Source organism: Schistocerca piceifrons, chromosome 1 (assembly GCF_021461385.2).
Source record: "Schistocerca piceifrons isolate TAMUIC-IGC-003096 chromosome 1, iqSchPice1.1, whole genome shotgun sequence".
Taxonomy (NCBI): Eukaryota; Metazoa; Arthropoda; class Insecta; order Orthoptera; family Acrididae; genus Schistocerca; species Schistocerca piceifrons.
In genome coordinates, this window is record NC_060138.1 from 1,108,779,718 (window position 1) to 1,108,806,233 (window position 26,516).

At 43.9% G+C, this 26,516-nt stretch overlaps 1 protein-coding gene across 2 annotated transcripts in view; it reads left to right on the forward strand.

Moving 5' to 3' along the window:
- Positions 1–26,516, forward strand: part of LOC124776646 (caspase-1-like) — a 136,672-nt gene that overhangs the window by 45,167 nt on the left and 64,989 nt on the right. Inside the window, exon 3 of one of the 2 annotated variants that reach the window (XM_047251737.1) lies at positions 3,021–3,313. The exons of the other annotated variant lie outside the window; for it this stretch is intronic. Within the exon in view, the coding sequence (XP_047107693.1) occupies positions 3,021–3,313 (293 nt within the window). The remainder of the gene's footprint in view (positions 1–3,020; positions 3,314–26,516) is intronic. 2 annotated transcript variants of the gene reach the window in all.

The following is a 26,516-nucleotide window of genomic DNA, read 5'->3' on the forward strand; positions in this document are numbered from 1 at the left end:
TCAAGGGTTCACCAATTTAGTACTGGAGGGCAGGGTGGAGGCTAAAAATCGTAGAGGCAGACCAAGAGATGAATACACTAAGCAGATGCAGAAGGATGTAGGCTGCAGTAGGTAGTGGGAGATGAAGAATCTTGCACAGGATAGAGTAGCATGGAGAGCTGCATCAAACCAGTCACTGGACTGAAGACCACAACAACAACAACTTGAAAATATCCATCCATCTTTTTCAGGTCGTTTTCAAGAGTAATTCCTGATGTCTCGAAGTCGACAGACTGGCTAATTAAACATATGTGGTCGGCGTAAATGAACTTTTAGAGATGGAAATTTGGTAGGTCAGATACGTACACATTGAAGAGCACAGGAGAAAGAACTGATCCCTGGGAAAGGCCGTCGTTCAGTTGGTAATTGCGGCTTTTCTTGTCATTGAGGTGTACTTCGATGTGTCTATTTGCCAGCATGTTGTTAAGTAGTGTGGCCAGTTTTTTACGAGGTATGATGCATAGGAATTTCAGTAGCATTCCTTGTCTCCATACTGTGTCATACCCAGACGATAGATCAATAAATACAGCTGTGGATTTTTTCTTTTCTTCAAAGCCCCTTTCGATACGTGTGGTTGCTGCTAGTACCTGGTCGCTGCAGCTCCTCTTATATCTAAAGCCAGCCTGTTGAACTGGTATCTTCTCCTCAACAGTGGGTTTTATTCTTTTGAGAATGAGCCTCTCGAGCAATTTATAGCAGACGCTCAGGGGAACTATGGGTCTGTAGTCTTCAATTTAGCGCCCCACAAACCAAACATCATCATCGTGTGTAGAGTTCAGGGTGCTTTCCTGTCTTTCCCGGTTTTAGGAGTGCTATGATTTTGGTTTTCCTAAAAGGGGCTGGCAGTCTTCCAGTCTGTAACATGTCGTTGAAGAATTCTGTCATCCATCGTTGAGCAGTTGGGCCGCTACGCTTAAGAAATTCTGGGTATACGCTGTCGATGTCTGCAACTCTCCCTGTTTTTCTGTACTTAATGGCCTTGGAGATCTCGGGTGTCCCAAAATTCTTTGAGGTATCAGTGCCACGTGTTCTTCCTTTGACGCAGTTCAGTTCTGCTATGATTTCTCTGGTTTTCTTTTTCTCTGTCTCTGGCGTTCTACTCGTAAGTTCCGAAATTCTGTTGGTAACATCATTGGGTCCTATATAGTCAGTATTGTGTAATGTTTTCATTGAAGTCTGGCCCAGTCTTGACAGTAAGTGCCACGCCTTTCTACTGGAATGTTCAGAACTCATTTCATTCAATAATTTTTGCTATTTCTCTTGGCGAACTGAGTCCAAACATTGCGAAAGCTCGTCAGCGACATCAGGGTCGGCATTCTCCAAGTATTCGTTATACAGGTCAGTGCATTCCCGGCTCCATCCAGGAATGTATATTTTCCGATAGCCCCTGGGGACGTACTTTCCGGCGATGAATATAAGCAAGCCCACAAATCACCCCCAAATTTTCTGCTTTTGGAGGAATCTATTGAATGTTAAACTCTAGCTCAGAAGTATAGTTCTCCCAGTTAGATTTACCAAAATTCAATCGGGGTTTAGGAATCGATCTGATGACAGGAATTTGTGTCCCCACGTTGAGCAGAACAAGCCTATGTTGGCTGCGAGGGAAATTCTTGTTGCAGAGTAAAGGTGCATTTTGTACATCTTTTGTGACGAAGCACAAATCTGGGCAGTAGTCTCCACCCCATCTAGCAGAGTGAAATGTGCTCCTGTCTTTGGGGTCATATATTAGAAAAGTATTCTGTGTCTCCGCCCATCTGGATACTTCTTCGCCACCTTGTTTGGTATAGTTGTATCCCCATTGAGTGCTGCGATAGTTGTCTCCCATGATGACTGCAGGGTGTTGGATATCTCGGACTGTGTTGTCATTTCAAGCTTGGGCTGGAGGCTTATAGAGGTTTATAATTTCCATACTGGAAATTTTAAAGTGGATACGATGTTATTCACTGCCTCGATGCAAAGTACACTAGCCTCCACGTGGTGCACCCCGGGCAGCGTGACTTGTAACGGCTGAATAGTCTACAATACCAGCTGCTGGATCTAAACGGGATTTCCCAGCTTTCTACAAACACAGCATAGTGAATAAATTTGCCTTGATTAAATAATACTGAGACACTGGATGCTCTACTCTCAGCGAAAGTCTCCTACCGCAGTACCCCTACCCAAGTTGCCAAGCTGCGTCAAGCTTTCACCTGTGTTGTGCGTATCTCGCAGGCCTTTCACCCTGACCGAGATAAAGCTTTCCCGTTGGTTGGCAGTCCTTCTCATATCTGTGAATGCTTTTGAATTTATCCTTAAGTTCTAGATTTACCGTCACTTAAATTAAGTACATACAATTGCGAAGACTTCTCATTTACGTATTTTACAACACTTTTCTTAATCATGTGTTTACTCTGTCTGTTCAACTGTCAACGCGTCCTTTCGTTGTCTGAATTATTTACTCTTCCAGCAGAATATTTTGACCCTTCAGAAGGGAGTCTTGCTTTTGATCTCCGTCTTCTCTTCACTGACACAGCCCACATTCGTCATATTAGATAATATCGTGGGTTCCGTATTTTTGCGCTGTCTGAGTATGAGACAGACAATTTGTTTCGCTAGCAGCAGCTGCGTAAACTTTAAATGACGACAAGGCCCTTTGTCAAGCTACATGAGTGGTGCTTCATTAGCGGTAGTGACGAGAATAAGGTAGCGACTGTCAGATGCCAACTTCCACCATTTCAGCTTGTCTCTCAGTTACAGCCAACTGTTTTCTCAATAATTAATCCCTTGGATGAACTACGAACTGCTAGACTAGTGCGAACTACAAACTGTTCAACTCTGCGTTGCCTCACAGTCCGCTTTAATCCCATACCAGTTTGTTTGATTCATTAGATTCGCAGATGAATGGATAATTTGCAGACTGCTATAAAATGCTGCAAGTTGGTATGAGTTCAGAGCTACCGTATGTTGCGATAAGCACCAAGTAATTAGTTGTTTGGTTTCAGGCGGGGACAGGCGGAGTCGATACCAACTTCCTCTAACGTTCTGCCAAACCCTGGTGTCTCCCGCGAAGCTGAGGAGTACTTCATGGGCAACCGGGAGCGCGGTGTAGCCCTCATCTTCAGCCACGAGGTATTTGATGTTCGTCAGTATGCAGATGGGAACCACCGACCAAAAGATAGGCTTGGCACAAAAGTCGACAGAGACGCTCTTCGTGATATGTTCAGAAGTCTTGGCTTCGAAGTACTCTGTTTCGACGATCTATGCCACTACCAAATAAGGAATGAGCTGAGACGGGGTAAGTAATTGTCAAGGGGAGAGGAGAAATAACTGCAGTTCGATTTAAAATTGTTTCTACTGTTTGCAAGCACATTTAATTCAACATAGAGATGGCTAAGTACGAGGGCAGTCTTTTACGTGTTTACGGAACCAGCAAAAAACGCTTCCTTAGTACAAATCGTTTTACTGTTTCCAAAAATATTCACCACTAAAATTAATACCCTTTTGCATGCGTGAGAACAAATAACGGAAAAGTATTTTCTTTTCTAAGAATGGTAACTCATAAACAAATGTACTCAAAGTATTGAAATGGTGATGAGAATCCACACAACGGTGGATCAGTGACGTCATCAGACAGCTGTCAAACATTGAAAAATTTGTAGTGAGAAATATTTGGCGCTGTTAGCTTTTTTTTTCCTTCATTAGGGCAAACAACTTATCTACAGTCCTGCTTCATTTCTGTTAAAGTAGTTTCTTGCTTCTGAATTTCAATGTCCTTTCTATACATCCTAGCATAGTAATGGTTGGATCTTGATGAAAACATAGTGTCAGAGAAACAAAGCCGGCCGGAGTGGCCGTGCGGCTCTAGGCGCTGCAGTCTGGAGCCGAGCGACCGCTACGGTCGCAGGTTCGAATCCTGCCTCGGGCAGGATGTGATGTCTTTAGGTTAGTTAGGTTTAATTCGTTCTAAGTTCTAGGCGACTGATGACCTCAGCAGTTAAGTCGCATAGTGCTCAGAGCCATTTGAGCCAGAGAAACAAATTTTGGTGTTCCCTAGTTTCTCTGCATAATCTGCTAATACCATTTTATCCATCTTGCAAAGAGGACAGTTGTTCATCTCCTATATACCCTTAACCGTATGTGCAAAGGGCTTTTTATACTTACACTGTAGCAAGCGCCGAGCGTAGGTCCCCTGTAATGTTCAAAAATATACGCGCGCTTTTCATATTGGTTTAAACACTGCGTCAATATCGTGTCTTCTGGACACGCTGCTGAAGCGATCTGTAACTGTTTTTACGAATGGGAAGTAAACTTCCGCCTTAGTTGTTTCGTTTACATTAGAAGCACCAGAACTTTTATGGCGTAGCGTCCTGCTTATCTCTTTGCCCGGGTAGCCGTTTCTTCTGAAGGCAATTTTTAAATGATCGAGCACCAAGTACTGCGGTTCACATATCCTTTCAGTTCGGTCCGTCAACGTTTTTATCACTCCTTTTCCTGCTCGCGATTGTGACTGAAATTTCTCTGAAGGTATCTGTCCGTATGAGTGGGCGTTCTGTAAACTTTCCACCCTGAAGTTCGTTGAGTTCTTTAACTACCTGTACAACCAAAAATGAAATTTGACCTCCTTTCTCTTTGTCTATCGCGAAATTTATATTAGAATTAATAGTTTGTGATTAATTTTATGTCTTTGACGTGAAATAATTAACTGACTATTGCCTGACAGCTGGAACTGTCATGATGAAGATTGATGCGACGTTTTCGGTAGGTTTTCCTGATATAGTTGATACTTGTGGCAAACAAATTATTCTACATCATAAGCATTCAACTGTTTCTCTATTCTCTGATTTCTAAGGTAATGGTTGTGACATGTCTAGCGGAATAAAATGAACAAACGATCATTTTCTTGGAAGTGCTTCACAAAATAACCACTTTCGTAGGATTTCCTTTTTGTCTTGCAACACCGAAACTATCGAGTGCTGTTTGGTTTTGTGAGTGGATAGATGCAGTTAGCTGGTCTCAAGCCAACAGGTCATGGCAATCAGCCACCAGGAAACTGCTAAATACGAATGGCTTGTAGGCAACCCACCGAAAGGAGAACCTCAGAGAACTGTCATAAACTGTATAGAGAAAATAATTGACGATGCTAAATTATCTGTACTTGGGAAGGGACTAAATTTCGCACCGATGCCGACAACAACAATATCAACAGCGCAATTCAATAACGCAGTGGAACTGACCTCTATTGCACTTCCACGTGATGCTTCAGAGGAAATACGACGGAAAACATGCTGTGAACTTACTAGAGCGACCCCCCCCCCCCCCCCGAAGCCAAACATCTCAAAGGGAGAGAGAAAAGCACTGAAACGGCACCGTGAAGGTGTCGAGAATGTCATCCTTCATCCTCCCAGCAACAAAGGGAAATTGAACAGTCCTGCTACCACGTAACTTATATAAGCAAAAACTGACGACCCATTGGAAGGCGACGCCTATAGGAGAACTGAGGACGAGCCTACCAACAGAGTGAAAAGGAAGACAATTGAGCTTCTCCAGCACAACTTTCCAGATAAGAATAGGAGGAAGAATCTTCGTCCACGAGCAGCTACCCCTTCCAGACTTTATTAACTACCTGAAGTCAACATGGAACGAATGCATCTCCGCCCTGGCATCCTGATTTAGGTTTTCTGTGATTTCCCTAAATCGCTCCAGGCAAATGCCGGGATGGTTCCTCTGAAAGGGCACGACCGACTTCCTTCCCCGTCCTTCCCTAATCCGATGAGACCGATGACCTCGCTGTTTGGTCCCTTCCCCCAAAACAATACCCCGAGAGCAACAATGGAGCACCAACATATGAATTAGCAAAACACCTGCCGTTAATGCTCAGCCCGTTTGCGGGCGAATGTCTGCAGCACATAAGAAATTCGGCGAACTTCGTCCAGCAGGGGCAAAACATCCGTTTGGGCTACGACGAGCTCATCTTAAGCTTCGACGTGGTAGCCCACTTTACTAGAGTATCCCTGAGAGACTCGTTAAGCCGCACAGGAGAAATGTTCGGACCAACGCTAACGAAAGTGTTCGAATTCGTGCTTACGTCAACGTACTTCCTGTCCAGTGGGAACCACTACGACCGTATGGTGCAGTAGCGATGGGCTGCCCACTGTCACCAATAGCGGCCAATATTTTTATGGAGGCTTTTGAAGAAGAAGCCCTGCAGTCGGCAGTCTCCAAACCCATTTGATTTTTTCGACATGTAGACGATGAATTCGTAATGGACGGCATCGCCTACAAGGCTTCCTGCAGCACATGAAATCGCTGCCACCAGAATACCAAGTTCACGATGGAGGTTGAAAAATCCACCTGATCCCATTTCTGGAAGTGCTCATCAAGCGAAGACCACATGGATCACTAGGACACAGTATGTATCGCAAACTGACACATGCGGGTTGGTACCTGCATGCCTTCCCAGCGAGAAGATGGCCCGGGCACACGGGTGCACAGAGCACGCGAATTCTCGGACCATGACAGCTTAGCAGATGAAATGCAGCACTTACAGGCCGTGTTCCGCGCGAACGTTACAAGAACCTCCACATAAAACGTGCACTGAGACCGAAGAAGCCGAGATCGCAGCCTGCCGAGGACGAAGACAGATCGGCTGCGACACCGATTTCACTGTCCGTCCAGAACACGTCGGCAAAGATCGGCAGAATGCTCCGAAACTACAATATCAAGTCCTTATTTCGCCCTCCATGCAATACGAAAACCTTATTAGGATCAGCAAAGACGACTTAGGACTCCGAAAAAGCGTACACTACTGGCCATTAAAATTGCTACACCATGAAGAAATGCAGATGATTAAGGAGTATTCATTGGACAAATATATTATACTACAACTGACATGTGATTACATTTTCAAGCAATTTGGGTGCATAGATCCTGAGAAATCAGTACCCAGAACAACCACCTCTGGGCGTAATAACGGCCTTGATACGCCTGGGCATTGAGTCAAACAGAGCTTGGATGGCGTGTACGGGTACAGCTGCCCATGCAGATTCAACACGGTACCACAGTTCATCAAGAGTAGTGACTGGCGTATTGTGACGAGCCAGTTGCTCTGCCAACATTGACCAGATGTTTTCAATTGCTGAGAGATCTGGAGAATGTGTTGGCCAGGGCAGCAGTCGAGCGTTTTCTGTATCCAGAAAGGTCCGTACAAGACCTGCAACATGCGGTCGTGCATTGTCCTGCTGAAATGTAGTGTTTCGCAGGGATCGAATGAAGGGTAGAGCCGCGGGTCGTAACACATTTGAAATGTAACGTCGACTGTTCAAATTGCGGTCAATGCGAACAAGAGGTGACCGAGACGTGTAACGAATGGCACCCCATACCATCACGCCGGGTTATACGTCAGTATGACGATGACGAATACGCGCTTCCAATGTGCGTCCACCGCGATGTCTCCAAACACGGATGCGACCATCATGATGTCTTGCAAATTGACTCAGGGATCGAGACGTGGCTGCACGATCCGTTACAGCCATGCGGAGAAGAGGCCTGTCATGTCGACTGCTAGTGATACGAGGCCGTTGGTATCCAGCAAGGCGTTCCGTATTACCCTCCAGAACCCATCGATTCCATATCCTGCTAACAGTCATTGGATATCGACCACCGGGAGCAGCAATGTCGTGATACGATAAACCGCAATCGCGATAGGCTACAATCCGACCTTTATCAAAGTCGGAAGCGCGATGGCACGCATTTCTCTTCCTTACACGAGGCATCACAACAACGTTCCACCAGGCAACGCCTGTCAATTGCTGTTTGTGTATGAGAAATCGGTTGGAAACGTTCCCCATGTCAGCATGTTGTAGGTGTCGCCATCGGCGCCAGCCTTGTGTGAATGCACTGAAAAGCTAATCATTTGCATATCGCAGCATCTTCTTCCTGTCGATCAAATTTCGCGTCTGTAGCACCTCATCTTCGTGGTGTAGCAGTTTTAATGGGCAGTAGTGTAGTTTACCCCATGCCTTGCCAGTGTGGGGAAATGTATTAGGTGGACCAGACCATTCGGTCGTTACAGGAGAGACGCACTGAATTTAAACTTCACACAGACAACGTACAGCCAATAAAGTGCGTCTTGGCAGAGCACTGCATCTCCAACTGGCATGACATGAACTACGATGGCACAAAGGTGTTGCAGCAATCGAACACCTTCTGGGATTGATGCAGTGGAGATCCGACTACTTGTCGAGATAACAAGTAAGGACAGCGGCTTTCAGTTTAGGAAGGCCCGGGATGCAGCCTTGAGTATCATCAAATTATATCTGCAGTCTACAACGGAATCTGCTCCGGTCAGGACATCTGGAGAAGAAGAAGAAGAAGACGAGTTTTCTCCACAGGGACTGAAATATGCATGTGGCCACGACCGCGGAAGGACTGCGGTTCTTATTATGTCGATGCGCGTCGCGCTTCCCCCACCACCCTGCGCCGAGCTTCCCCCACCACCTTCCGCGTACTGCGCTATGGCACCGTGATGGAGGGTGCAGAAGAGGAATAAACACTATACAGAGTCGGCATCCGGCAGTCAGTCTCCAGGAACGCCAGAAGTGTCACGCCTTTTGAACGACACCACCCGCTGAATACCTGAGAACTATTCAAGATTTCCCGACGCCGGGATAATCTAAAATCACACAGGGAATATTGACACCGATAATGATAGAACACGGATGAAACAAAATATCTAAAGCTGAATGTTAAAAATTCCTGGGTATGAATACTGATCAAAATTTTAATTGGAAATTACATACTGCTTACTTTTTCAAACAGTTATGTTCAGTAGCATTTGCTTTACGTCTAATTGCTTATTTGGGCCATGAAAGCTTTAGAAAACTATTTTACATTCTTCCAACATAATGGCGTAAGAGTAATATCTGGTGTCCATCTGCAAGCCTTACGTAGTCACTTTATAAAGAACAGCAACACAGCGGAATAGCTCTGTTATGAAGTTTGTTATGAACAGCCAGTCAGAATTTGGAAACAACTGCAGCATTGATAAACATATCATTTACTAAAATCTAATACATAAATATTTTGAATATTCTATTTATTGTTACACCTATAATATCGTTTATTATCATGCTTGCATCATTAGCAAAGCGTTATGTTTCTGCTTATCGAGGAAGAGAGGTCTTTTGTATACAGAAAGAATAAGAACACTCCCACTATTCGACCTTGCGGAGCACCAGTAGGAAATTTTTTTCCCCATTCAGAAAAAAACTCAGTATGAAAACTTACTGAATACTATCAATTAAACAGCAGCTGGAACACTGACTCTTCCTACCTTGCAAGTAATAAATTTAAAGCCTGTTCAAAACACTGTTGTGATTTTCGCAGTTGAATGCCGCATAGTGATAGAGAAAACCAGGGTCTGGTAGGTGAAATTTTGTCATTTGGCTTTTTTTGACACATGGTAAGTGACATGCTTTGAGGCATGATCGGCGGAGAAGCCCTTTTGGAAACTGAATAAGACAGACTCAAAATTTGCAATTTATAGTTACACTAAAAAATTCATGGAGTGTCTCACCCCTGGAATGAAACCTTCTTCACATCTTTTGAGGAAGAAGTTAACCCTTTCATAATTGATGGGACACAAATATCCCAATAAATTAATGTGCAGTTTCGAGACAGGGATACCTGGATCTTGTATTTATCTACTTCTACCATGTAGTGAGAAGCTTTCGGAACTTGGAGAAAAGTACTATGTGTCATGGGGTGAGTAGAGGGGCAAGAAAGATTCCGAACCATCTTAAGGGGTGGCCTACATCAGGGGCAGGTGTGCACTCAGGAGCAAACCTAGTGTTCACCTTTGATTGACAAGTACTTAACCTATTGTTCTGTTAAGTGCTTTTCCATGTCACCCCCATTTCCTTCTCATTGACAGGCACTTAACCTATTGTTCCCCCACCCCCGCCCCCTCCTCCAATCCCCTCCCCCCTCGCTGCTACAGGTACACTTTCAGGTCTGAGTACTTGGAATAGGTCCCCTTCTCCCTCTTATCAATTTCATTGACTATTTAATTAAATTGATCAATTAGTTAACCTCTCTGGTGGGAAAGTGCCACGCCCCCCTGCCATGTCCCCCTGGTGGGAAGTTCAAATTCCATTAGGACAATGCAACCTCTATTAATCTTAGAAAGTGGTGGGAATAAAGGGCACCTCCACTAACCTAAGTCATCCAACCGCCACCTCTTCCTAGGAATTGGTGGAAAAAAGACTCAGTTGATCGATCATTTGGAGGGTATTCGGTTGTAGTGTATGGAATATTGTTTAAACAATTTAGACATTGTGTGGAATATTGTTTATTTAAACAATTTAGGGGATTCAAGGCATTTCGTGAGATATATGGAAATTGGTGGAGGGGAAGGATCTCATAACAGGAAATTCAAGGTTATATTGTTTATTTATAAAAAATTCAGTTTTGGGGGGATAGGATTTATCTTGCTCATCATTCTCTGCTTTTTCAGACATGTAGGTCTTTCAAAAAGCAATGACATGGGGCAAACATGCTGCATAACCTAAGGTTCAGTACTGTACTCTGTGTGTCTTAACTTAATGTTTGGGCCTTTGTCGGCACTTAACCTATTGTTCCATTAACTGGTTTCCATGACACCCCCATTTCCTTGAACTATTGTGCCGCCTTTGATACCAAATTAAGTAATCAGTTATGTCCTCTCACCATTTTCTAGTATACTTTTCGAACTTCACAAGCTTTTCAACGCCATTTCTGGGGCATTCTTCTTTTTCACCCACCCCCTTAAACTATTGTACTGCGTTTCACATAAAAATTATGCAAATTAACGTTGTGTTCTGCATATAACCTGCTATTCTGCCCCATGTTACCCACTCACGCACTCCCACCATTAACTACTGTACCACTAACACCGCATTGACATAAAAAATTTATGCAAATTAATTAAATCGGTATTCTTCACATGTATGGGGCAGTTTTTCTTAATTCGCAGCATCCTATTGGTTGGTTATACAGAACTCCAAGGCGTGCTCACGCTGGTCTCATATGTGATGACGCATAGCTGTGGTATGTGGTATGGTCCAGCACCAAGAGAGATGTTTCAATGCTTTCCAGAGTAGCACAGAGTGCATTGTTCCTAGCGATCCTTTCGCCATTGTTTTCTGCAGACGGCACTTTCAGCGGTAACATTATTTTGCACAGATCGCTGGATTGTACTGGCAATTAAACACAGCAAAAGTTGTCTACAGATCATCAAATACATACAAGACTCACAAGAATATTGGAAGCCAGGATCATATTTACCAGTGTAACTACAATTGAATATTACTATTGCTGCTACAATCTGACACCGATCGATGTACAGGTAATGTCTCTTGACAGCTGTGGTTCTGGAACGAATCTCAGTATCACTAGCTAACTCTTGCAGATTGCATAGTGTTCCAGAAATACTTAACGTGCACTTTTGTAAGAGTTTCCATGATGTCTCGGCTTGTATGCACGGAAATTCTTGCCCCAACAGAACCTGTTTACGAAAATAGCGCAGAATAACGTGTCACCCTTCCTGCTTTCAACATAAGCAAACGTGCTCACCGCTAAAAGCCTGTGCACGCTCGCGAAAACACCGTTAATCATAAAAGCATTCTAGTTGTTTGGAAAGAGAGCACTCTCTAAGCACAAACGGGGAAATCAGAACAGTTACACAAACAGAATTCGAAACACTGTCAAACACAAGAGAAAAAAATGGCCGGTATTTTCGGTATCCTACAGCTACAGGACTGGAGATGTCCTAATGCCACAGTGGCGGATGAGTGACGGCATCCTCGCCAGAGATGGATGGTCTGCTTCATCTTGTCTTTGAAAGCTTGCTTTCTCTGAACTTTCTGTACATACCTTGTCTCCATCTTGTTCGAATCAGTTTGTAGATGTTCCTATGTCCCGGCACCATGGATGCCTTGTGAATGAATAGAGCATTATGATTGTATTTTGTTCAGATCACCATATTGCATCGACAATTAAACCCTGCAATGTGCCCTACATATCGTAAAATACAGGAAGACTCCTACTCAATTACACTGCTCTCCCACTGAGGGCAGGAGCTTGAATATTAGAGTGCAAAACAGATCTCCAACCTAGCAATATATCACCACATACTGTGTCGATATAGTAAACATACATTTCCTATCCTTTGCCAAACAAAATCATCTCTTTTACATCATTCGTGCATATACCACGAAGACAGACAGCACCATATATACTCCTCGCAGCACTGGATATTTCCATGCAAGGGCAGCTGTCATCAACCCCAGACAGGTGACCAGAGCGCACTCAGCAGACCGAAGTCAGACTCCTTTCCCCTCGGCACAAACAAGTTACTGTTTCTAATCCAGACTTGCTTGTTTGCTCGCTTTTCTACACCCATCTCCAGTCTCGGGGATTACAAGAACACATGTATTTTCGCATGGGTTGCCATAATATTATACTGTTTTCGCGGTACTTCTCGATATCAAGCACACAGCAGTATCCTATCGATCGCACGCACAACATAATTCCGAAGACACAAACTGGAAATTATTTCTCTACAAAACACGAAACTAGGTGGGGTGTGCTGTAAACAGCTGACTAACTAGAAACTTATGCGGAAACTTGAGAAAAATAGAGAAAACTGATATTTCACTCACACATACCGGTGCCGGTGATGTAGCAGATCCCAAATCATCCCTACAATGTACAAGGTGAACTAAGGTGTTTCTCATGTCTAGAGATCCAGTAAACATCTCCTCCACATGCCAGATGCACACACCACAATCGATTTTCTGTCAACTAAATACAGGAGCGAAATGTGCAGAAGCAGTCAACCGAACAATTTACTTGGGAGGGAATAACGGTCCAGCACAAACACACCTCCATATTCAGTCTCAAATTTCCATACTATCACGAAAGCTATCCAATACATACAAAGTATTGATTCACTCCATTAATACCCACCTAACATAACACAAAAGGAACTACAATCAGCTGTAGCGGAAATAATTTTAATAGAAAAGAAGAAGGATTAAAACTAGACAAGATATAGCGGTCGACTTTGTACCAACGGAGTGACAATCGATTACCTGTAATTGAGAGAGATGGCACACATTTTTACCTAAATCATCCAATGTATCATGTGTAAAGTACTGCAGCTGCATACGACTAGAATGCAGGCTATATCACATGACTAAAGCATCCAAATAGAATACTGGAAAAAAATCGACCTTCAGCAACTTGTCCTTCTCTACAATTAATGTGCCCAACTACGTTGCGTATAAATATCACTCTGTTCTTGTTCTTCTTAACTGTATGCTATTAAATTAAGGCACTTTGAGATCAGTTGCTATAGATCGATATGGTGGGTTAAGCTCCAATACTTGGTTACATCCCGAGAAATGTGGTTCATTTGGAGGGGTTAGGACTAGGAAGCTCTATTCAGTCAAGAGAGGTGAAGAATAGCTATATTTGTCTGCTCGGTTGAGGATTAATTGGGTAGCGATGTTGCGGGGTAGGCTGGTCAATGCCGAGGTGAGGACGGTCTTTTAAAGTAGGAGGGCGAGATAGCTCTGTGACCGCCATAAGCAGAGAGATTGATCGAGTACTATGCGTGAGGTCTCAGAAATATGTATAGCCTGGTCTGGTATACTTGGATCGTTTTTATGTGTTCGAGATTTAAGTGTGAATGGATGTACTGAGCAGTCACCTACCAATGCTCGCAATGATACTTGCAAAGTAGACGAGGTATGGTTTAGCTATGATACTGAAATTAGGAAAACATGCTGTCACATGATTGGCCAGTGTTGGACTTGCTGTAAAATTTTTCACGATATCAGTTGTGATGGTTAATATTACAGTAGATCCGTGGTGTATTATCCATACCGGCCGTGCATTGGGTACCACATAATGATTGCGTGACAATGCTTGTATGAGTTGGGGAACAAATTTTGGTTGATGTACCGCAACTTCTGGGGTTGCTAGCACGGAAAACGGTGATCCCGTACTTGTGTGCAAAATGAACAATCACTAGGGATGGAAGGCAGAGTTATCAATTATTGGGTCATTGCGACATATGAGTTTAAATGAAGAGGCCGTCAATCACTTTTGGGGGGGCCTGAGCTCCCAGTTGGTGCACATCGACAGCGCAGAAAGATATGTATATAGCTTCTTTTCTGTGTTCACTCTGTAGATTCTTACTTACATTGCGTGTGAGTTTCGTATAGGAGGTGTAATTGCGAGTTTTAGTTACTGTAATCGTAAATTCAGGCAGGTTGTAGCGCAGTCATTAGGCATTTGTATTGTTTTGGTACGTCAGTGGCACTTGTCTGTCTAGTAGGCTCTCAGAGACCAGTGTGGCCCGAGTTCCCAGTTGGTGCACATCGACAGCGCAGAAAGATATGTATATAGCTTCTTTTCTGTGTTTACTTCATAGATTCTTACTTAAATTTCGTGTGAGTTTCGTATAGGAGGTGTAATTTCCAGTTTTAGTTACTGTAATCATAAATTCTGGCAGATTGTAGCGCAGTCGTTAGGCATTTGTACAGGTTAGTTCATACATTCTTTGCGTGTTTCCCTTGCATTATCTAGGCAAGGACTCATGTTTCAGTAACTTTTGTTCAACATCGATTAGAATGGACAGGGACTGTGATTGCTGTGTTCGGATGAGGGGTGAGTTGGCATCCCTTTGCTCACAGCTGCAGGCGGCGCTGACTTCGGTCGCACAGCTTGAGGCTGTTGCCAATGGGCACCACTTTGGGGAGCCGGACTTGGATATCACGGGGATGTCAACCTCGTCCCGTCTGTCCCCAGATCGGTCTGCCGCTGTGGTTGCCCTGGTTGCTGCCCGCAGTGGGGCTGAGCCCTCGCCTGTGGTTGATTGGGAGGTCGCTGCAAGGTGTGGCAGGCAGCGAAAGACGTCCCCGGAGGCTGATCAGAAAGCCTCCCCGGTGCATCTGACAAACAGGTTTCAGGTACTGTCTCTGGCTGAGCCAGATGCAGCTGCCTGTCCTGTTTCAGAGGATGATTCTCAGCCTTCAAGTTGCGGGCAATTGCAAAGGGTGGGCTTATTGATAGTTGGGAGCTCCAATGTTAGGCACGTAATGGGGCCCCTTAGGGATATGGCGGCTAAGGAGGGGAAGAAATCCAGTGTGTACTCCGTGTGGATTCCGGGTGGAGTCATCCCTGATGTGGAAAGGGTCCTTCCGGATGCCATGAAGAGCACAGAGTGCAGCCAGCTGCAGGTGGTGGCATATGTCGGCACTAATGACATGTGTCGCTTTGGATCTGAGAAAATTCTCTCTGGATTCCAGCGGCTATCTGATTTGGTGAAGGCTGCCGGTCTTGCTTACGAGATGAAGGCAGAGCTCACCATCTGCAGCATCGTTGACAGAACTGACTGTGGACCTTTGGTGCAGAGCCGGGTGGAGGGTCCGAATCAGAGGCTCAGACGGTTTTGCGACCGTGTTGGCTGCAGATTCCTTGACTTGCGCCATAGGGTGGTGGGGTTTCGGGTTCCGCTGAATAGGTCAGGAGTTCACTACACTCAGCTGGTGGCTACACGGGTGGCGGAGGCTGTGTGGCGTGGACTGGGCGGTTTTTTAGGTTAGAAGGCCTTGGGAAAGTATGGGGTGGGCTGCAGTCTTAAAGGGTGCATGGCAAATACAGGACGTGCTTGGATCAAGGAACAGTCGGAATTGTAGTTGTAAATTGTTGTAGTTGTGCTGGGAAAGTCCCTGAGCTTCAAGCGCTAATAGAAAGCACAGAAGCTGAAATCGTTATAGGTACAGAAAGCTGGCTAAAGCCTGAAATAAGTTATGCAGAAATTTTTACGAAGTCTCAGACGGTGTTCAGGAAAGATAGATTAGGCAGAATTGGTGGTGGAGTGTTTGTGTCTGTAAGTAGTGATTTATCTTGTAGTGAAGTCGAAGTAGATACTCTGTGCGAATTGGTATGGGTGGAGGTTATACTTAACAGCTGAACTAAGTTAATAATTGGCTCCTTCTACCGACCCCCAGACTCCAATGATATAGTTGCTGAACAGTTCAGAGAAAATTTGAGTCTCGTAACAAATAAATACCCCACTCATACGATTATAGTTGGTGGGGACTTCAACCTTCCCTCGATATGTTGGCAAAAATACTTGTTCAAAACCGGTGGTAGGCAGAAAACATCTTCCTAGATTGTCCTAAATGCTTTCTCCGAAAACTATTTCGAGCAGTTGGTCCACGAACGCACGCGAATTGTAAATGGTTGTGAAAACACACTTGACCTCTAAGCCACAAACAATCCAGAGCTAATAGAGTGCATCATGACTGATACAGGGATTAGTGATCACAAGGTCGTTGTAGCTAGGCTCAATACCGTTTCTTCCAAATCCACCAGAAACAAACGCAAAATAATTTTATTTAAAAAAGCGGATAAAGTGTCACTAGAAGCCTTCCTAAAAGACAATCTCCATTCCTTCCGAACTGACTATGCAAATGTAGACGAGATGTGGCTCAAATTCAAAGACATAGTACCAAGAGCAATTGAGAGATTCATACCTCATAAATTGGTAAGAGATGGAACTGATCCCCCATGGCACTCAAAACAGGTCCGAACGCTGTTGCAGAGGCAACGGAAAAAGCATGCAAAGTTCAGAAGAACGCGAAATACCGAAGATTGGCTAAAATTTACAGGCGCGCGAAATTTGGCACGGACTTCAATGCGAGATGCCTTTAATAGGTTTCACAGCGAAACATTGTCTCGAAATTTGGTAGAAAATCCGAAGAAATTCTGGTCGTATGTAAAGCACACAAGCGGCAAGACGCAGTTAATACCTTCGCTGCGCAGTGCCGATGGTACTGTTACCGACGACTGTGCCGCTAAAGCGGAGCTATTGAACGCAGTTTTCCGAAATTCCTTCACCAGGGAAGACGAATGGAATATTCCAGAATTTGAAACACGAACAGCTGCTAGCATGAGTTTCTTAGAGGTAGATACCTTAGGGGTTGCGAAGCAACTCAAATCGCTTGATACGTGCAAGTCTTCAGGTCCAGATTGTATACCGACTAGGTTCCTTTCAGATTACGCTGATACAATAGCTCCCTACTTAGCAATCATATACAACCGCTCGCTCACCGATAGATCTGTACCTACAGATTGGAAAATTGAGCAGGTCGCACCAGTGTTTAAGAAGGGTAGTAGGAGTTATCCATCGAACTACAGGCCTATATCATTGACGTCGGTTTGCAGCAGGGTTTTGGGGCATATACTGTATTCAAACATTATGAATCAACTCGAAGGGAAAGATCTATTGATACGTAATCAGCATGGTTTCAGAGTACATCGTTCTTGTGCAATGCAGCTAGCTCTTTATTCGCACGAAGTAAAGGCCGCTATCGACAGGCGATCTCAAGTTGATTCCGTATTTCTAGATTTCCGGAAAGCTTTTGACACCGTTCCTCACAAGCAACTTCTAATCAAGCTGCGGGCCTATGGGGTATCGTCTCAGTTGTACGACTGGAGTCGTGATTTCCTGCCAGGAAGGTCACAGTTCGTAGTAATAGACGGCAAATCATCGACTAAAACTGAAGTGATATCAGGTGTTCCCCAGGGAAGCGTCCTGGGACCTCTGCTGTTCCTGATCTATATAAATTACCTGGCTGACAATCTGAGCTGTTCCCTTAGGTTGTTCGCAGATGATGCTGTAATTTACCGTCTAGTAAGGTCATCCGAAGACCAGTATCAGTTGCAAAGCGATTTAGAAAAGATTGCTGTATGGTGTGGCAGGTGGCAGTTGACGCTAAATAACGAAAAGTGTGAGGTGATCCACATGAGTTCCAAAAGAAATCCGTTGGAATTCGATTACTAGACAAATAGTAAAATTCTCAAGGCTGTCAATTCAACTAAGTACCTGGGTGTTAAAATTACGAACAACTTCAGTTGTAAATACCACATAGATAATATTGTGAGGAAGGCGAGCCAAAGGTTGCGTTTCATTGGCAGGACACTTAGGAGATGCAACAAGTCCACTAAAGAGACAGCTTACACTACATTCGTTCGTCCTCTGTTAGAATATTGCTGCGGGGTGTGGGATCCTTACCAGGTGGGATTGACGGAGGATATCGAAAGGGTGCTAAAAAGGGCAGCTCGTTTTGTATTAACACGTAATAGAGGAGAGAGTGTGGAAGATATGATACGCGAGTTGGGATGGAAGTCATTAAAGCAAAGACGTTTTTCGTCGAGGCGAGATCTATTTACGAAATTTCAATCGCCAACTTTCTCTTCCGAATGCGAAAATATTTTGTTGAGCCCAGCCTAAATACGTAGGAATGATCATTAAAATGAAATAATAGAAATCAGAGCTCGAACAGAAAGGATTAGGTGTTAGTTTTTCCCGCGCGCTGTTCGGGATTGGAATGGTAGAGAGATAGTATGATTGTGGTTCGATTAACCCTCTGCCAAGCACTTAAATGTGCAGTGCAGAGTAATCATGTAGATGTAGATGGGGGTAGTTTGGAAAGTCGCCACAACGCCACCAGGCTCTTCTAGTTTCCTTGTGTTGTGGCTGTCCTTTATTTTAAATCATTCAGTGTTAGGCCCTATCCTCGGTGAGAGAGGTGTGTATGTAGGTAAAAGTATTTGCTTATTTGGCTACATGTATGCGTAATTTAGTACGTTTAATTGTTCACTGATTATCAATATCTGTGGGAAAAGGAATTACTATGTTCTATTGAGCTGGGTCGTATGTGGGGGGCGTAAATGCTTGTACAAAATTATTGTGTTGGAGGAACTACAGGCACAATTTTCTAAACGTTTTCAGGACACTGCCAGTCTGACATCTGTTTTTGAACTATTTTCTAGACCCTTTGCCGTTTCAGTTGAAAGTACTCCAGTGCATTTGCAAATTGAATTGATCGATCTGCAGAGTAATTCCCGTTCAAAGGACAAATTTTTTTTACGTAGGAATTTTCGAAGGTTTTCCTCGGGAAGAGTTTCCCCGTCTCCACAATGAACCTGCAAAAGTTATATCAGTGTTTGGATCGACATACGTGTGCGAAAGGTCTATTTCGATTTTGCCGCGTTCTTGGCCGTCCCTGATATAGACAGTAATATGAAAGTGTTGGATAGGGCGTCGAAGGTACAGTTAATGAACCTGCTAGAAGAAACGGAGTTTTATGTGCACAGGAAACAACAACTGGAATTACTGCTGAATGAACAGAACTAGTTTAACCTGAATGCTTACTTTGATATATTCAGAGACCTACTAGTTTGAATAGCGTGGAGCACCCCAGGGGATTAGCGTGTGCCGGCCGCCGGCGACGAGGACACTGTGCCGTCCTCCGCTAGCTCAGCCACAGGAAAACAAGGAGGTCATGCAGAGAAGCCCTGACATATTCGTTATTGATACGGCACTCTAATGTTATATTGATTATAGATTTTCTATTTTTAATTAAGGGTCACTAATTTATTAATTGTATTATGATCACGTTCACTGTTAACTGATCTCTTAGGATAGAAGTTTTTTTTATACTGGCATTGATAAAAGGTTGTATGTTACCTAACCAGGCTAAGGGCTGTATTCTATAGTATTTGCGCTTTTTATGGATTTCAAGTATGAGTCCTAATTTCACATATTGTATATCAGCATATGTTTTTAATGTCAGACGCTCATGTAGCCAAAAGAAAATTTTTAACTGGGGACGTTGCATACTGCATTTTAATCTTTATAATTTTTGTAGCTTCGATGGATGACTTTTCTTAACACGGGGTTCCAATGTAAAACTTGATCTACTAAGCCTCTCGACAACTCTAGATGCGTGTAATATGAGTTGTGAAACACCCTGTATATACAGCGTGAATCACCTAAAACTTGCAACGCAAATATTGCGGAAATGGAAAGTGCCATTGATGTGCGGTTTTCACAGAGTGGGTTGGTATTCAGGGGCTCGAATTGGTAGCCAATCTGAAAAGTCGAATTACTAATTTATTCATATAAAACACATTTAACCAAATTGTAATAATACTTATAAAGTATATTTTTTGTGCAAACGTACACATTTTGAATGGAACGATGCCTGTTGAGGTTAACAGTCTAAAAGTAGGGTAAATTAGAACGTCAGCGGTGTTTGTTGCAGTACCGAGATATCGCATTTTGAAAAGTTCTCACAGCGACACTTGTAAATTACCTGTGGCAGCGCGCACTAAAGAACACCACAAGTGCATGTACTGGTTGTGTGGACTCTGATCAAAAACAAGACAACTGGACACCACAGGTTGTGTTCAAAATGACCACCGGCAGCGGCAATATACGCCTTCAGTCTGGTATGGAACGACTGCTGCACACGTGCTAGCATTTCAGCGGAGATGTCCGAGCAGGCTGTAGCTATATGTCGTTCCATGTCATCAGACATAGCGTCTTTCAACTTTGCCCACAGAAAAAAGTCTACAGGCGTCAAATCCGGGGAACAGGCCCGCCAAGGTACCAGTACTCGGAAACAAACCGACGCTTTGAATTGACACCGGGCGTCGCCTGAAAGACGTGTCTAGCAGTAATTATTTGGGCTGGCTCCCACTAGACAGTGCAGAAATGAAATTAAAAATATCTGTCGAAACCACCAGAAAAGATACGCCTGACGAACCTTATGAGAGAAACGTGATATTCCGTTGTTAAAATAGGTGGGGCCATAATTCGGCACGCATAAAAGTTTGAAATTACTTGCGTAGGTCGGAAAATTCGCCACATATCTACTATTACTCAGATATATTTAATCGTTCTGGGTATATTTTCAGTAGTCTCTCTTAGTTGCCTGCGCCGGCCGGGGTGGCCGAGCGGTTCTAGGTGCTACAGTCCGGAACCGCGCGACCGCTACGGTCGCAGGTTCGTATCTGCCTCGGGCATGGATGTGTGTGATGTCCTTAGGTTAGTTAGGTTTAAGTAGTTCTAAGTTCTAGGGGACTGATGACCTCAGAAGTTGAGTCCCATAGTGCTCAGAGCCATTTGAATCATTTTTAGTTGCCTGCGCTGTGTGAGAAGCGAATGCAGACCTGGACCTATGCCAAAAATTAATATGTTTCCACGGTCTGCGACTTTCACGGCTGCACCAACTTACACATTGTCACTTTCGAACTTGACGTAGACCTCGGACTACATTACCGAACAGGCGTCTCGACAACCAAGATTTCGAAACGTGTTCAAGCACATTCCAACCAGGCTTTGTAGCTCAATTATTCAATGTTATTTCGAAGTTCGCTTTTCATTGTCTATGCCTGTACCAAGCGGCGTATGACTCGTTAAATCTGAATTTCTGTTTTCGACCGCGAAGTAGACAATTTGGTTAAATGTGTTTTATATGAATAAATTAGTAATTCGATTTTTCAGATGATTCCTTAACATTCTATTTTTTGGAAATACACTGAAGCGCCAGAAACAGTTGTATAGGCATGCGCATTCAAATACAGATATACGTAAACAGGCAGAATACGGCGCTGCGTTCGGCAACGGCTATATAAGACAACACCTGTCGCGCAGTTGTTAGATCGGTTACTGCTGCTACAATGACAGGTTATCAAGGTTTAAGTGAGTTTGAACGTGGTGTTATAGTCGGCGCACGAGCGATTGGACACAGCAACTCCGAGGTATGCGATGAAGTGAGGATTTTACCGTACGACCATTTCACGAGTGTACCGTGAATATCAGGAATCCAGTAAAATGTGAAATCTCCGATTTCGCTGCGGCCGGAAGAAGATCGTGCAAGAACGGGACCAACGACGATTGAAGAGAATCGTTCAACGTGACAGAGAAGTCCAACCCTTCTGCAAATTGTTGCAGATTTCAATGCTGGGCCATCAGCAAGTGTCACTGTGCGAACCATTCAACGAAACATCATCGATATGGGCTTTTGGATACTCGTGTATCCTTGGTGACTGCACGACACAAAGCTTTAGGCCTCGCCTGGGCCCGTCAACACCGACACTGGATTGTTGATGACTGGAAACATATTGCCTGGTCGGACGAGTCTCCTTTCAAATTGTATCGAGCGGATGGACGTGTACGGATATGGAAGCAGCATCATGAATCCATGGACCATTCCTGTCAGCAGGGGACTGTTCAAGCTTGTGGAGGCTCTGTAGTGGTGTGGGGCGTGTGCGCTTAGAGTGATATGGGACCCCTGATATTTCTAGATACGACTCTGACAGGTTACAAGTTCGTCAGCCGCCTGTCTCGTCACCTGCATACATTCATGTCCATTGCGCATTTCGACGGACTTGGCCAATTCCAGTAGGACAATGTGACACCCCACACGTCCGGAACTGCTACAGAGTGGCTCCGGGATCAGTCTTCTGATTTTAAACACTTCCGCTGGCCACGAGGCTCTGCAGACATGAACATTATTGAGCATATTTGGGTTGCCTTGTAACGTGCTGTTCACTCCTCTCGTACTCTTACGGATTTATGGCCAGCCCTGCGGGATTCATGGTGTCAATTCCCTCCAGCGCTACTTCAGATATTCGTCGAGTCCACGCCAAGTCGTGCTGCGGCACTTCTGCGTGCTCGCGGGGGCCCTACACGATATTAGACAGGTGTACCAGTTTCTTTGCCTCATCAGTGTATCATGGTACAAAAATAAATAAATTAAATTCGCAAGGACAGTGACAGATTCTTCGGAATTCAAGCGTGTGAAAGTCGCGAGCTCTGTCTTCTTATCTTGTGTTTTCTACTGAAAATCTCGTGCTTGTACTCTTGTTAACTTTACTATTACAGAGTTCGCCTGAACTTTATTTTTTTCAATTGGTCCTGTGCGCAACAAATAACTTACTTGGTCTTTCTGCCGCCACTGCTTGATCTGCTGCATTCCATTAGTTAACAAAAACGTTAAAAACCTAGTGGTTCATGGTGTGGGTTCCTGTAGTCATGTCCTAGTTCATGAACCACGGGCAACGTATGAGTGGCCAAGTAAGTGGTCCCGACAGTCGGAATACCAGTTACTTTGGAATAAGGCTGGGCATCTCGGACATATTCTGAGTCGTGGTCACCTTTGTGCTCATACGGCAAAGACTACCAAATCCACCGGTTAGACCCTCAGCCGTTAGGGGTAAAACCCAATGGGACTCGGGGCAAGTAAGGCTAGCAACCTGCTTCCCTGGTACTTTAAATATGATGCTGGCAACAATCAGAGCAAAATGCCTCGGACCTTTGGAGGTGACGGAGTCCCACCTCTAACTGACAAACCAGGGACTCCTAAGATACGACGTGGCAAACAAATGGTAATGAGATGGGGAGCTATTAATATCAATGGGGGGCTACTCTGGGAAGAAGGTAGAGCTGGCAGAGGCTGCAAGTAAGATGGGGCTGGACGTTTTAGCTGTTAGTGACATTCGCGTAAGGGGTGAGAAAGAAGAGGAAGTGGGAGAATACAAGGTCTACCTGTCAGGAGTCAAAGCAGGAGTAGCACAATGGGGTGTAGGGCTTTACATCAGGAAAGAAATGGAACCCATCGTAGTTGCAATAAGGTATGTAAACGAACGACTGATGTGGATAGATTTGACAGTTTCTAGCAAGGAAATTAGGATTGTGTCAGTATATTCGCATTGTGAAGGGACAGATCAAGATAAGATGGATAGTTTTTATGAGGCGCTCAGTGATGTAGTTGTTAGATTAAAGGACAAGGACAGTGTTCTGCTCATGGGTGATTTTAACGCCAGGATTGGAAATCGAACAGAAGGGTATGAAAAGGTTATGGGTAAATTTGGAGAGGATATGGAGGCCAACAGGAACGGGAAACAACTCTTGGATTTCTGTGCCAGTATGGGCTTAGTAATCACAAACTCCTTTTTTAAACATAAGAACATTCACCGGTATACTTGGGAAGGCAGGGGAACCAGATCTGTCATTGACTATATAATAACAGATCAGGAATTCAGGAAGGCTGTGAAGGACAAACGTGTATTCAGGGGATTCTTTGATGACACTGATCATTATTTAATCTGCAGTGAAATTGGGATTGTGAGGCCGAAAGTGCAGGAGGTCAGGTCCATATGTAGGAGGATAAGAGTGGAGAAACTTCAGGATAAGGAAATCAGGCACAAGTACATAACAGCGATCTCAGAAAGGTACCAGTTAGTTGAAAGTAGTCAATTACAGTCATTGGAAAAGGAATGGACAAGATACAGGGACACAGTACTAGAAGTGGCCAAAGAATGTCTTGGAACAGTAGTGTGTAAAAGTAGGATGAAGCAAACAGCTTGGTGGAATAATACAGTCAAGGCAGCCTGTAAAAGGAAAAAGAAGGCGTATCAAAAATGGCTACATACCAGAACTCAGGTAGACAGAGAAAGTTACGTTGAAGAAAGAAACAAACCAAACAGATAATTGCAGCATCCAAGAAGAAATCGTGGGAAGACTTTGGAAACAGGTTGGAGACTATGGGTCAAGCTGCTGGAAAACCATTCTGGAGTGTAATTAGCAGTCTTCGAAAGGGAGGTAAGAAGGAAATGACAAGTATTTTGTACAGGTCAGGAAAACTGCTGGTGAATCCTCCGGATGCCTTGGGCAGATGGAGGGAATATCTTGAAGATTTGCTCAATGTAGGTGAAAATGCGATCAGTAATGTTTCAGATTTCGAGGTAGAATGGGATAGGAATGATGATGGAAATAGGATCACATTTGAGGAAGTGGAAAAAATGGTCAATAGATTGCAATGCAATAAAGCGGCTGGGGTGGATGAAATTAAGTCGGAACTCATCAAATACAGTGGAATGTCGGGTCTTAAATGGCTACACAGGATAATTGAAATGGTCTGGGAGTTGGGACAGGTTCCATCAGACTGGACAAAAGCAGTAATCACACCAATCTTTAAACATGGAAACAGAAAAGATTGTAACAACTACAGAGGTATCTCTTTAATCAGCGTTGTGGGTAAAATCTTCTCAGGTATTGTTGAAAGGAAAGTGCGAGTATTAGTTGAGGACCAATTGGATGAAAATCAGTGTGGGTTTAGGCCTCTTAGAGGTTGTCAGGACCAGATCTTTAGCTTACGGCAAATAATGGAGAAGTGTTATGAGTGGAACAGGGAATTGTATCTATGCTTTATAGATCTAGAAAAGGCATATGACCGGGTTCCTAGGAGGAAGTTATTGTCTGTTCTACAAGATTATGGAATAGGAGGCAAACTTTTGCAAGCAATTAAAGGTCTTTACATGGATAGTCAGGCAGCAGTTAGAGTTGACGGTAAATTGAGTTCATGGTTCAGAGTAGTTTCAGGGGTAAGACAAGGCTGCAACCTGTCTCCACTGTTGTTCATATTATTTATGGATCATATGTTGAAAACAATAGACTGGCTGGGTGAGATTAAGATATGTGAACACAACATAAGCAATCTTGCATATGCGGATGACTCAGTTGTGATGGCAGATTCGATTGAAAGTTTGCAAAGTAATATTTCAGAGCTAGATCAGAAATGTAAGGACTATGGTATGAAGATTAGCATCTCCAAAACGAAAGTAATGTCAGTGGGAAATAAATATAAACGGATTGAGTGCCAAATAGGAGGAACAAAGTTAGAACAGGTGGACGGTTTCAAGTACTTAGGATGCATATTCTCACAGGATGGCAACATAGTGAAAGTACTGGAAGCGAGGTGTAGCAAAGCTAATGCAGTGAGCGCTCAGCTACAATCTACTCTCTTCTGCAAGAAGGAAGTCAGTACCAAGACTAAGTTATCTGTGCACCGTTCAATCTTTCGACCAACTTTGTGGTATGGGAGCGAAAGCTGGGTGGATTCAGGTTACCTTATCAACAAGGTTGAGGTTACGGATATGAAAGTAGCTAGGATGATTGCAGGTACTAGTAGATGGGAACAATGGCAGGAGGGTGTCCACAATGAGGAAATCAAAGAAAAACTGGGAATGAACTTTATAGATGTAGCAGTCAGGGCGAACAGGCTTAGATGGTGGGGTCATGTTACACGCATGGGAGAAGCAAGGTTACCCAAGAGACTCATGGATTCAGCAGTAGAGGGTAGGAGGAGTCAGGGCAGACCGAGGAGAAGGTACCTGGATTCGGTTAAGAATGATTTTGAAGTAATAGCTTTAACATCAGAAGAGGCACCCATGTTAGCACTGAATAGGGGATCATGGAGGAACTGTATAAAGGGGGCTACGCTCCAGACTGAACGCTGAAAGGCATAATCAGTCTTAAATGATGATGATGATGATAAAAAACCTATCATTCATGCTGAGTGCAATGCATGTTCTGTATGGGGGTTCCTGCTGTTGCTGCTTGCTGCTGCTGCTTACTGCAACTACATAAAATTCAAGAGAAAGGGTTTGGTCAAATCTAAACTCGATAAATGATAACCCAAACAAGTAATTCCTTTTTTCAAAAACTATATTCTGAAAGCGATTCCTTCTCATTTAATTAACAAAACGCTAGAAGCTCTTTGAACAATCGCTTCGTATCTAGATCTGCCTCC